The sequence below is a fragment of the Mauremys reevesii genome, linkage group 3 (assembly GCF_016161935.1).
Source record: "Mauremys reevesii isolate NIE-2019 linkage group 3, ASM1616193v1, whole genome shotgun sequence".
Classification (NCBI taxonomy): Eukaryota; Metazoa; Chordata; order Testudines; family Geoemydidae; genus Mauremys; species Mauremys reevesii.
The window spans coordinates 166,686,731-166,699,613 of record NC_052625.1 but is presented as its reverse complement, the minus strand read 5'-3'; the positions used below and the strand labels follow the sequence as shown (position 1 = coordinate 166,699,613).

The 12,883-nt window shown below is 42.3% G+C and overlaps 1 protein-coding gene across 8 annotated transcripts in view; it reads right to left on the bottom strand.

Moving 5' to 3' along the window:
* The window catches only part of CSMD1 (CUB and Sushi multiple domains 1), a 1,616,238-nt gene that overhangs the window by 1,443,246 nt on the left and 160,109 nt on the right, over positions 1 to 12,883 (bottom strand). The window contains exon 1 of one of the 8 annotated variants that reach the window (XM_039529049.1): positions 9,397 to 9,430. The exons of the other annotated variants lie outside the window; for them this stretch is intronic. Within the exon in view, the coding sequence (XP_039384983.1) occupies positions 9,397 to 9,408 (12 nt within the window). The 5' untranslated portion in view covers positions 9,409 to 9,430. Of the gene's footprint in view, positions 1 to 9,396; positions 9,431 to 12,883 lie in introns of those variants that run through there. 8 annotated transcript variants of the gene reach the window in all.

Sequence of the window (12,883 nt, the reverse complement as noted above, 5' to 3'; positions counted from 1 at the left end):
TAACAGCTGCTTGAGATAAATATTTTTAAATCAAGTTGCCTGAATAATATGCACCCAAGAGTCTTAAAAGATATCAGGCGATTTCAGCCCAACTGATGTTAATTTGGAACTAATGTTTGATTACCAGGGAAATTCTAGAATATTGAAAGGGTGTTAATGTTGTGCCAGTATTAAAAAAAAAAGGTCCAGAGGCATGACCTGGGTAACTATAGGCTAGTTAGGCTGATATCAGTTCCAGGTAAAATAATGGAAAAGTTGATATGGAGATTCAATTAATAAAGAATTTAAAGATGGGAATATCAATCAACAGGGTTAATGAAATAGATTTTGTCAAACACCACTGATTTCACTGTTTGGTCGACAAAGGGAACGGTACACGTGCTATATGTAGATTTTTGTAAGGTGTTTGGCTTAGTACTACATGACATTCTGATTTAAAAATAGCACTCTCCAATATAAATAAAGCACACCTTAAATGGATTAAGAACTGTCTAGATGACAACTTTTTGAGATCTGTCAATGGGAAATCATCATCAAATAGGGCGTTTCTAGAGGGGCTGTCTAGACCCAATGATATTCCACCTTTTGACAATGATCTGGAAATAAATATTAAAAAGTTGCTGATAAAATGTGTAGATGACACGAGTGGTCAATAATGATGAGGACAATACAGTAACACAGAGTCATCTTGATCACTTTGTAAGCTGGGCCCATTCAAACAAAATATGTCTTTAACACACCAAAAGACAACATTATACATCTCTGAATGAAGAATGCAGGCCATAGCTTCAGAAAGAGGGATTATATCTTGGACAGCAGATACTATGAATAGGATTTAGGTGTCATAGTGGACAAGCAACACAACATGAATTCCCGGTGTGATGCTGTGGCAAAAAGGGCTAATGCGATCCTTGGACGAATAAAGGTAGTAATGAGTAAGGAGATGATGTGAATTTACCTTTGAATTGGCGAGACTGATGCTGGAATACTGCATACAGTTCTGTGTCCATGTTTTAAAACTGGTGTTGAAAAATTGGACAGGGTGCAGAAAACAGCAGCAAAAATAATTTGAGAACTGGAGAAAATGTTTTAGAGTGAAAGACTTAAAGAGCTCAATTTGTTTGGTTTCTCAAAAGAAAGATGAAGAGATGACTTGATTACAGTGTCTAAATACCATCATGGGCAGAAAATACCCGGTGCTAAAAGGGCTCTTTAATCTAGCAGGAAAATAGCATAATAAGAATTAATGGCTGGATGCTGACAGACAAATTCAGATAAGAAACAAGATACACAATTTTTAAAGTGATGTTGATTAACCTTTGTACCAAACTATCAAGGGAAGTGGTGGATTCTCCAACTATTGATGTCAAAATCAAAACTAGATGCTTTTCTAGAACACACATTATGGAGCTCCATAAAGGGGTTAAATTTAATGGTTTGGGATAGACATGCCTGACTAGATAATCCTTCTGGCCTTAATCTATGAATTTATCAATTTATCAGTGAGATCTGCCATTTTCTCTTACTGACTGCAGTTGGTCGATGCAAAATTGTATTTTATTTTCAAAATTTAAAGTAGGCCATATAGATTTTAAATTATGCACAATTTCTTATGTTTACCTCAGGTCATAATTACTTTAATTGGGCCATGAAAACATTATAATTTCTATGCTGGGCACCACAGACTTTATAAAAAGTCTGTGCTGTCTGGGCATCCTATGCCAAGTATGACATATACAGAAATGTTAAAATTATATAGTTTACTTCCCTTCTTGTCCAGGTAAGAAATGCATGATTTAATGTTTCCATGAACACCATTTTTATTTCTACTTATCTGGCATATGAAGGGAGGCAGCATGATCTAGTGGCCTCAGCACCAGGCAGGGCTCATTTAATAAATAGCTATTCAGTATTGTGGTTTCACCTCATTGTTTAATATGTGGCCACATCCCCTATTTGCTGCACATTATTCAAACCCTGCTGTGAAGAGAGAAGGAGACTATTCATCTTGTGCAGTAAATGGAATTCTTTGAGATGTGTCTCCTTCTGGGTGCTTCACTTCAGGAGTGCATGCACCCTATGCCTGTGATTGGAGATTTTTGGTAGCTGTGCCTCTTTTGGCCCATACATGTGCTCCAGACATCCTTATGCCCCATTGTGAGCATATATAAAGTTGCATGGGTGAACTGCCCTCAGTTCCCATGAGGACACTACTCAAAGAAGTATTCATTTCCACATTGTTTTTTCAAGGGAGCTCATCACTACGATATCTAAGTGCTTCACAAATGTGAATGAATTCATTTCCACAACACCCTTGCAAGATGGTGGCATATCCATTTAATAGAGAATGGAGGCACAGAGAGATTAAGGTATCAGGGTTGTGCTAAACATTATTCAGGGTCAGGCCTGGCTGTTGCCTTCCATTCAGAATAAATGTAAAGAGGCCATTGTAATCAGGTGGCTGACACTATAGATTAGCACCCCAAAACATAGGCACGTGGAAATGCTGCATCTCGTAACCCAAGGGTTTTAAAATGCAAGGCTTGGGGCTTTTGGATGATGGAACTGAGCTGTGTGTGTGAGACTAAGGGGGAGGGACATGAAGCTGGAGGAAGGCAGACTAGTAAACATGAATGCTGACTCTGTGGGTGCTCCCTTCCTCCCAGCACCTCTCATACACTGAGATCAGCTGTTCCACAGCATGCAGGAGGCACTGGGAGCAGGGCCGGCTCCAGACCCCAGAGCGCCAAGCGCGCGCTTGGGGCGGCATTTTGCCGGCAGGCGGCTCCGGCTGACCTTCCGCAGTCATGCCTGCAAGAGGTCCCCCGGTCCCGCAGCCCCGGCACCTGGCAGTGCACCCCCTGCGGCATGCCGCCCTGCTTGGGACAGCCAAATTCCTAGAGCCGCCCCTGACTGGGAGGGAGGAGGAGGAAGAGTGGGGATGGGGCACTCAGGGGAGGCAGCAAAAAGAGGCGGGGAAGAGGCGGAGTGAGGGCAGGAAGAGGCAGTGCAGAGTGCAGGCAGAGGGAAGGGGTGGAGTGGGGGTGGGGCATGGGACTGAGCAGGGGTTGAGCACCTACCCAGGACAATGGGAAGCCTGCACCTCTGCTGGGAGAGACAGTGGGACAGCCTGAGTGAGCACAGCATATGACCCAACAAGACGTGAGAGAGAGGGATTCTGGGTCAAGTGCTAAGAAAAAGAATTTGGGGCTATAAGTGAAGAACTTATCACCAGTTTTTGTTCATGCAGAGCAGCAGCTCTTTGCACATTCCTTGTAAACACACAAGACTGCATTAAAGAAAAATCAGACTCCATTGTCAATTTCTACTCCCAGACGAAACACTGTCAGGGCCCTGGATTTTGACTAGCTGCTCAGGTAAAAAAAGTGTTAACAGTATCTACGAATTTTAGGTGCACTCTATTTGTGACACCTAGGTCCTGAGTTTTCTGACTACTTAGCATTATAAAATATTTTATATGTGAGAAGCCCAGCTCTCATTGAGTTCAGTTGCAGCTCTGAGTGCACAGTACTTCTGCAAATCAGGCCCCAGAACCTTAAGTCAGCACCCCCCATAAAACAAGGAACACACAATTAGTGACAACCGAGGAGAAGTTTAGTTTAAGTGACTTGCCTAGCAACCCAGTAACACTGTGGCAGAGACAGGGATAGAAAACAATTCCCAAGGGCAGGATTCAACTGTCTTAATCATGAGACTATCCTTTTTCTTCCTGTAATCCCCTGCCTTGTTCATTTCCAACTTCTGCAACAAATCAGGCAAGTGTCCTGCAGACACCATCCTCCTTTACTATACAACTCTGTTTCACCCCCAGAGCAGCCCCTCCTGTGGACTAAATGAGGCAGAGGTCCTGTGGAAAAATATAATACATGACCATGCAATTAAAGACTAATAACTTCTGAGTGCTTGACTCTGTAACCTTAATAATAGTCTTTTAATGTAGTTTTGTGTGTGTGTGTGTGTGTGTGTGTGTGTGTGTGTATTTTACCATATTTATATATAATAAAATGGTTCTAGACACTTTGTGAAACTGCTTTGATTTTATATGAAAAGAGCTTACAGCTTTCTTATTTTTTTCTCTTCTTTTGGAGTATTTCACTTTCTTTAAAAAATTCAGTATTCATTGGGCCAGACAGACTGATTATAGCTTTCTGGTTAGAAGAGTAGAGACTTGATCCTGGACTTTTATTTTTCACGTGCTCCGTGAATGCCCTAACCATTGGGCTATTTACTATTTTAGGCAGGGAAGGGGAGTTTGTTTCTCTTTCTGTTCATGAAAATATCTGAATGGTTTCTTTTTCATTCCACAATGAAACAAAAACAAATTCTGAAATCTCAATTTTTTTCCACAAAATGGAAATGTTGTTTTCAGACCAGCCCTAATACAGCTGCATAGATTTCTTCTCAAGTTTTACTTAAAATAAAACAAAACAAAACAAAAACCCTGTTCTTGAGCTGGAACCTTACAGAAGTAGCAACTTGAGTGAATTTAAAAAGAGAGTGGATACTGCCAAGAGTTTGAACAATCATATATTTTTTAAATGGCTTCATCAATTATTGCATATCTTCTGAATTAAGGAACTAACTTTCATGTTATAGAGCTGGTCAAGCTTTCTGAACAGAGTTTTTTAAACCAAAAAATTGCCTTAAAAATCCTGTTAAAATTGCTCAGGTGGTTAGTATTTTTGTTTAACAAAAACCTAGCGTTTTAGTAAATATTTTGTACCATAGTGACTAAACAAAATAAGAGCATGGGTGCATTTCAAAAAAAAAAACTTCAAAGTTTTGATCCTTTTAACACATTTACATGTTTTGACTCACTGTGCTTGCAATCATTCATAGAAAATATACTTCATATTTTATGAATAATTGCCATGGAAGTGGTTGAACTTTCATTTGCCCAGGGAATACAAACATATTTTCTGCACTGTTGTCTAACAGATTATCATGGCGCCAAAGGAGCAGTTTCAGTCAATTTGATGAAAGGTATCCAATACAAACACTGGGTAAATACATATTTATGAAATATAGGCCACAATCAGAACTTTGAATCTGAACCCTTTCAGATTTTGGAGTGCTTTGGATTTAAATACCCGAATCTAAATTAACCCCAAAAGTTTTGTTCATGCATTGATCAAAACTGGAAGAATTAAAAATGTTAGTGGCAATTTTTCTTTGATAAAGTATGTGACCTACCAATTGTTATTAACCAACACAGCTCAAAGAGCAAATATTTTCCCCAAAATACTAATAATGAATCCATAGAATGAAAACAAATAAACAAACAAACATAAGAACATAAGAACGGCTGTACCGGGTCAGACAAAAAGGTCCATCTAGCCCAGTATCTGTCTACCGACAGTGGCCAATGCCAGGTGCCCCAGAGGGAGTGAACCTAACAGGCAATGATCAAGTGATCTCTCTCCTGCCATCTATCTCCATCCTCTGACAAACAGAGGCTAGGGACACCATTCTTTAGCCATCCTGGCTAATAGCCATTTATGGACTTAACCACCATGAATTTATCCAGTTCTCTTTTAAACACTGCCATAGTTCTAGCCTTCACAACCTCCTCAGGTAAGGAGTTCCACAAGTTGACTGTGCGCTGCGTGAAGAAGAACTTCCTTTTATTTGTTTTAAACCTGCTGCCCATTAATTTCATTTGGTGACCCCTAGTTCTTGTATTATGGGAATAAGTAAATAACTTTTCCTGATCCACTTTCTCAACATCACTCATGATTTTATATACCTCTATTATATCCCCCGTTAGTCTCCTCCTTCCAAGCTGAAGAGTCCTAGCCTCAAGTAACCAGACACCTGCTCATGAATACTTTGGGCATTGTTGTTGAAGCCATGTTACTCACAGGATAGTAGAGAAGCAAGGTGGTTGAGGCAATAGCTTTTATTGGACCAAACTCTGTTGGTCAGAGAGAAGCTTTCAAGCATGCACAGAGCTGACCTGAAGAAAAGCTTGACAGTTTGTCTCTCTCAGAACAGAACTTGGTCCCAAAACAAGATATTACCTCATCTACCTTGTCTCATGAAAATTTTGTGATCAAAAAGGAAAGTTAAGTTCATGCAGAAGTTATTCAGTGTGAATTATTCACTTAGCCCTAGTTTTCATAGAACTAGAAAGTAATATGCAACTATGTAGTTTTTTAAATCACTCAACATGCCTTGAAAGATCAGGCAAAGGGACAGCAGCTCCTGTTCCTTGCAAAAGAAAAAAAAATACCTTAAGTTTCCTCTTACATTTTACTTACTTTGCCCTAATAGTGCTTGGGGTGTGCTACAGACCGCCGGGATCAGATTTGGATATGGATAGAGACCTCTTTAACGTTTTGAATGAAGTAAACACTAATGGGAATTGTGTGATCATGGGAGATTTTAACTTCCCAGATATAGACTGGAGGACTAGTGCTAGTAATAATAATAGGGCTCAGATTTTTCTGGATGCGATAGCTGATGGATTTCTTCACCAAGTAGTTGAAGAACCAACAAGAGGGGATGACATTTTAGATTTGGTTTTGGTTAGTAGTGAGGACCTCATGGAAGAAATGTTGTAGGGGACAACCTTGGTTCGAGTGATCATGAGCTAATTCAGTTCAAACTAGATGGAAGGATAAACCAAAATAGATCTGGGATTAGAGTTTTTGATTTCAAAAGGGCTAACTTTAAAGAATTAAAGAAATTAGTTAGGGAAGTGGATTGGACTGAAGAACTTGTGGATCTAAAGGCGGAGGAGGCCTGGAATTACTTCAAGTCAAAGTTGCAGAAACTATCAGAAGCCTGCATCCCAAGAAAGGGGGAAAAAAAACATAGGCAGGAGTTGTAAACCAACATGCATCCGACGAAGTGGGTATTACCCACAAAAGCTCATGCTCCAATACGTCAGTTAGTCTACAAGGTGCCACAGGACTCTTTGCTGCTTTTACAGATCCAGACTAACATGGCTATCCCTCTGATTAAGAAAAAGCAGAAAGCCTACAAGGAGTGGAAGATGGGAGGGCTTAGCAAGGAAAGAGAACATGTAGGGATAAAGTGAGAAAGGCCAAAAGCCATGTAGAGTTGGACCTTGCAAAGGGAATTAAAACCAATAGTAAAAGGTTCTATAGCCATATACATAACAAGAAAACAAAGAAAGAAGAAGTGGGACCGCTAAACACTGAGGATGGAGTGGAGGTTAAGGATAATCTAGGCATGGCCCAATATCTAAACAAATACTTTGCCTCAGTCTTTAATGAGGCTAATGAGGAGCTTAGGGATAATGGTAGGATGACAAATGGAAATGAGGATATGGAGGTAGGTATTACCACATCTGAGGTAGAAGCCAAACTCGAACAACTTAATGGGACTAAATCAGGGGGCCCAGATAATCTTCATCCAAGAATATTAAAGGAACTGGCACATGAAATTGCAAGCCCATTAGCAAGAATTTTTAATGAATCAGTATACTCAGGGGTTGTGCCATATGACTGGAGAATTGCTAACATAGTTCCTATTTTTAAGAAAGGGAAAAAAAGTGATCCGAGTAACTATAGGCCTGTTAGTTTGACATATGTAGTATGCAAGGTCTTGGAAAAAATTTTGAAGGAGAAAGTAGTTAAGGACATTGAGAGGTCAATGGTAATTGGGACAAAATACAACATGGGTTTACAAAAGGTAGATCGTGCCAAACCAACATGATCTCCTTCTTTGAGAAGGTAACAGAGTTTTTAGACAAAGGAAACACAGTGGATCTAATTTACCTCGATTTCAGTAAGGCATTTGATACGGTTCCATATGTGGAGTTATTAGTTAAATTGGAAAAGATGGGGATCAATATGAAAATTGAAAGGTGGATAAGGAACTGGTTAAAGGGGAGACTACAACAGGTCAGACTGAAAGGTGAACTGTCAGGCTGGAAGGAGGTTACTAGTGGAGTTCCTCAGGGATCAGTTTTAGGACAAATCTTATTTAATCTTTTTCTTACTGACCTTGGCACAAAAAGTGGGACTGTGCTAATAAAGTCTGCATATGACACAAAGCTGGGAGATATTGCTAACACAGAGAAGGACTGGGATGTCATACAGGAAGATCTGGATGGCTTTAGAAACTGGAGTAATAGTAATAGGATGAAATTTAAAGTGAAAAGTGCAAGGTCACGCATTTAGGGATTAATAACAAGAATTTTGGTTATAAATTGGGGACACATCGGTTGAAAGTAACAGAGGAGGAGAAGGACCTTGGAGTATTGGTTGATCACACGATGACTATGAGCTGCCAATGTGATATGGCTGTGGAAAAAGCTAATGCGGTCTTGGGGTGCATCAGGCAAGGTATTTCCAGTAAAGGTAAGGAGGTGTTAGTACCATTATGCAAGGCACTGGTGAGACTTCATCTAGAATATTGTGTGCAATTCTGGTCTCCCATGTTTAAGAAGGATGAATTCAAACTGGAACAGGTACAGAGAAGGGCTACTAGAATGATCCGAAGAATGGAAAACCTGTCTTATGAAAGGAGACTCAAAGAGCTTGGCTTGTTTAGCTTAACCAAAAGAAGGATGAGGGGAGATATGATTGCTCTTTATAAATATATCAGAGGGATAAATATCAGGGAGGGAGAGGAATTATTTAAGCTTAGTACCAATGTGGACACAAGAACAAATATATATGCATTGGACACTAGGAAGTTTAGACTTGAAATTAGACGAAGGTTTCTAATCATTAGAGGAATGAAGTTCTGGAACAGCCTTCTAAGGGGAGTAGTGGGGGCAAAAGACATATCTGGCTTCAAGACTAAGCTTGATAAGTTTATGGAGGGGATTGTATGATGGGATAGCCTAATTTTAGCAATTAATTCATCTTTGATTATTAGCAGGTAAATAGGCCCAATGGTCTGTGATGGGATGTTAGATGGGATGGGATTTGAGTTACTACAGAGAATTCTTTCCTGGGTGCTGGCTGGTGAGTCTTGCCCACATGCTCAGGGTTTAACTGATCGCCATATTTGAGGTTGGGAAGGAATTTTCCTCCAGGGGAGATTGGCAGAGACCCTGGAGGTTTTTCGCCTTCCTCTGCAGCACGGGGTATGGGTCACTTGCTGGAGGATTCTCTGCACCTTGAGGTCTTTAAATCATGATTTGAGGACTTCAATAACTCAGACATAGGTTAGGGGTTTGTTATAAGAGTGGATGGATGAGATTGTATGGCCTGCATTGTGCAGGAGGTCGGACTAGATGATCATAATGGTCCCTTCTGACCTTAAAGTCTATGAGTCTAGTTAACACTTCAGAATATATTTTAAATGTGCCATATCATAAACAATATTAAAAAATCCTTGAGCACTTCCATGAGCCTGGTCAAACCACTGAGGGACATGTTCTACCTTATGGCCTACCTTGCTTTGCATTCAGTTGAACCAATTGAGGGATATAAGCAGCAACTGTATAGATCATTCAGGTCATAGATCCCTGAACATAAGAATTTTGCACCTGGAAAAATTCAAATGCTCTGTTATTTAAAGTGATTCCCTGTAGCTATAATCTTTTTGTCAACATCTATCACTAGCCTTTCTATACATGGATTTCTGACAAAGGTACAGTATTTTTATAAACATATTCACATGTGCAAGCCTGAGTGTTCCCCTCTTTATCAGCAGATTTCTATGCTGTGTCTTTTTGAGGCACTGCTACTCATTTTATCCAATTGGTACATATTTCCTTTGCAAGCAGTTCACTCAACGACACTTTCTAGGAGGCAAAGAAATGTCACTGGGTACATCTGCAAAATGGCAGTGAAGGAGGGCAATAACAATTTTTAAGTTTTTGCCACAAAATGAATTGTTAACTCACGAGCTAGTCTCAGTTCATGTCAACAAGTGACAAGTATTTTAATATAAAAATGATTCCATGTCATCTTCTCTTCTGTATGTGTCACTAACACACCATGAAAAATCTAGGAGAAGATTATCTGCACAATTTCATTTACAGGATAAAATAAGGATGCTACAATGGTGTTTCATCTAAAAGGTGGTCTTGGGCAAGGTGGAAGAATGGACTCACCACAGGCATGCTCCCTCATGGCTGGGTGTGGTTTAGCTGGCTCTCCTCCTCTATGGTCCCTTGGTAATAGCTGCTCAGGGCCCCCGGTGGTCTGCCTCTTCTCATGACTCAGCCTTCCAGCCAGGTCATATTGAAAGCCTCGCCCCCTTCCTGGTATACACATGTAACCCCTTTGGGGTTTAAAGAGCATGGCCCCTTTAAATCTTTTTCCTGGGGAGGGGGAGAGTGAGAATAAAGAAGGGAAACTCTAGGGGGTGGCGCTGGAGCTCCGAGGGAGAGAGAGGCAGCAGCCCGCAGGCCCTCACAAAGGAAGCAGCAAAGAACCTACCTGGAGCCTGGGAAAGACAGGGCCAATTGGGGACAGCCCAGGACAGTAGCCAGGAGGAGCCCTGTGCCAGGGAGGACTCGCCCGAGAAGGACAGGCTGAATCTGGACCCAATATCATGGCTGCCCAGAGCTGCATGGGGCTGTGAGTTCTGGGGCTTGTGACTCTGCATTGGGAACAAGGAGGGAGGTTGCTAGATAGTTAAGTGGGGAGGTGGTCGCTCTGTAGGGCTTTGCAGAGAGCGGCAGAAGAGGGCACCGGAGGGTTTGTTGGGGGAAAGTTCACTGGTGCCGAAGACGACCAGGAGCATCCAAGACTCACCACTGGACTGGAACTTTGCTCAGGACTCCTGAACTGTGTGTGCAGACACATTGCTCAGTGTCTGCCCCTCCAGACTGTGCTATCACTGGGCCCATGGGGCCTTGGCTTGGATGCAGCCCTGTTTTACTGCTCCCCCTATATTTCCCCTTGTTGTATTTCTCCTCTCATCCCTCTGTCAATAAATATCTCCCTTTGTTATATCCATTGTACTTTTTCTGTGGGTGTGTGTGTTCACTCTGGGGGGTTTGGAACAGGTGCCCCTGGGGTGGAAGGGATTTCTCCTGCTACATTCCTACACGTGCCTTTTCTTGGCCAGAGCTGCCTGCAGAGCAGACTCCATCTTGGCCATGAGGACGCTAAAGTTACACACAGAATCCAATAAACTAAACTCAGATAAACACAACACTTCACCCCTACATGGGCTCACTCCTCCACAGACTGTCCACACCTTCCCGGGCCCTGCAGGTTCTCCTCCTGTTCTTGGATGGAAACATGCCTCCCAAGGCTTCCTCACTGAAGGCCCGGTTCCAAACTTAATAGTCCGTTGCCCCCTTGCTTCAGGGTATTTCTGCACCACCTTATCTGGCAGCCGGTTGGAGAATGCAAACCCTCCGTCTCCTGTGGATTCCAGTCCAGTGACCCTGTGCTGAGTGTCTAAGTCTGCTCCCTAAGACTCCCAGCTGCCTTCCTTTACTTTTCAGCCTTAGCATTCTTTCAGGCCCTTTCCCACAGCCACTCCTTGGGCTTACTCTATGTCTACCCCTATCTCTAGGCTTTTTCTCTGCCAATCTGAGAGGGACAGCAGAGTTCTTCCCCTCACTCCTTTCAGCCATCTTCTCATCTGGGCTTTTTCACTGTATGCTCACCATCCAGCTTGTTCTCCTACTGGGCTTCATCTTCAGCTGGGGCTGGCCCACCCTCCAATTGCACCCAGGGGCCTGAATTGAGCTCTCCAGCTCCAGTTAATACTTTTAGTGCCAGCGAGGGGGGACTATAGCCCATCACAGGCAATTCAGGATTGTTCGGCACAAACAGCACTGTTAATACTGCTGAGCTGAATGCCTCCTTCATTGAAACAGACCATCACTCCAGTGTTGCAATGCCTTTTGTCTTGCACCAAAACAATGTGTGAAGTTTTGTCTAATCTTTCTAAATTTCTAGCATAGAATCTTGGAATCATAGAAGATTAGGGTTGGAAGAGACCTCAGAAGGTCATCTAATCCAACCCTCTGCTCAAAGCAGAACCAACGCCAACTAAATCATCCCAGCCAGGGCTTTGTCAAGCTGGGCTTTAAAAACTTCTAAGGATAGAGATTCCACCACCTCCATTCCAGTGCTTCACCACCCTCCTAGTGAAATAGTGTTTCCTAATATCCAACCTAGACCTCCTCCACTGCAACTTGAAACTGTTTTCCTTGTTCTGTCATCTGCCACCACTGAGCACAGCCAAGCTCTATCCTCTTTGGAACCCCCCTTCAGGTAGTTGAAGGCTGCTTTCAAATCCCCCCTTATTCTTCTCTTCTGCAGACTAAACAAGCCCAGTTCCCCCAGCCTCTCCTCGTAAGCCATGTGCCCTAGCACCCTGATCATTTTCGTTGCCCTCCACTGGACTCTCTCCAATTTGTCCACATCCTTTCTGTAGTGGGGGAACCAAAACTGGATGCAGTACTCCAGATGTGGCCTCATCAGTGCCGAATAGAGGGGAATAATCTCTTCCCTTGATCTGCTGGCAATGCTACTACTAATACAGCCCAATATGCCATTAGCCTTCTTGGCAACAAGGGGACACTGCTGACTCATATCCAGCCTCTCATCCACTGTAATCCCCAGGTCCTTTTCTGCAGAACTGCCACTTAGCCAGTCAGTCCCCAGCCTGTAGCAGTGCATGGGCTTCTTCCGTCCTAAGTGCAGGACTGTTGAACCTCATCCGTCCTAAGTGATGTTGAACCTCATCACATTTCTTTTGGCCCAATCCTCCAATTTGTCCAAGTCACTCTGGACCCTGTCCCTACCCTTCAGCGTATCTACCTCTCCCCATCAATCATGCCTCCGGATTGTGTAAAAGATAATTTTCAGTATGATTCACAACAGCATGATTATCATTCCCGAAGATAGCAATGACCTCTTAATTCAGAGCTACATGAAATATTAGTGCTCCAACTTTGGTTTTCTCCCTC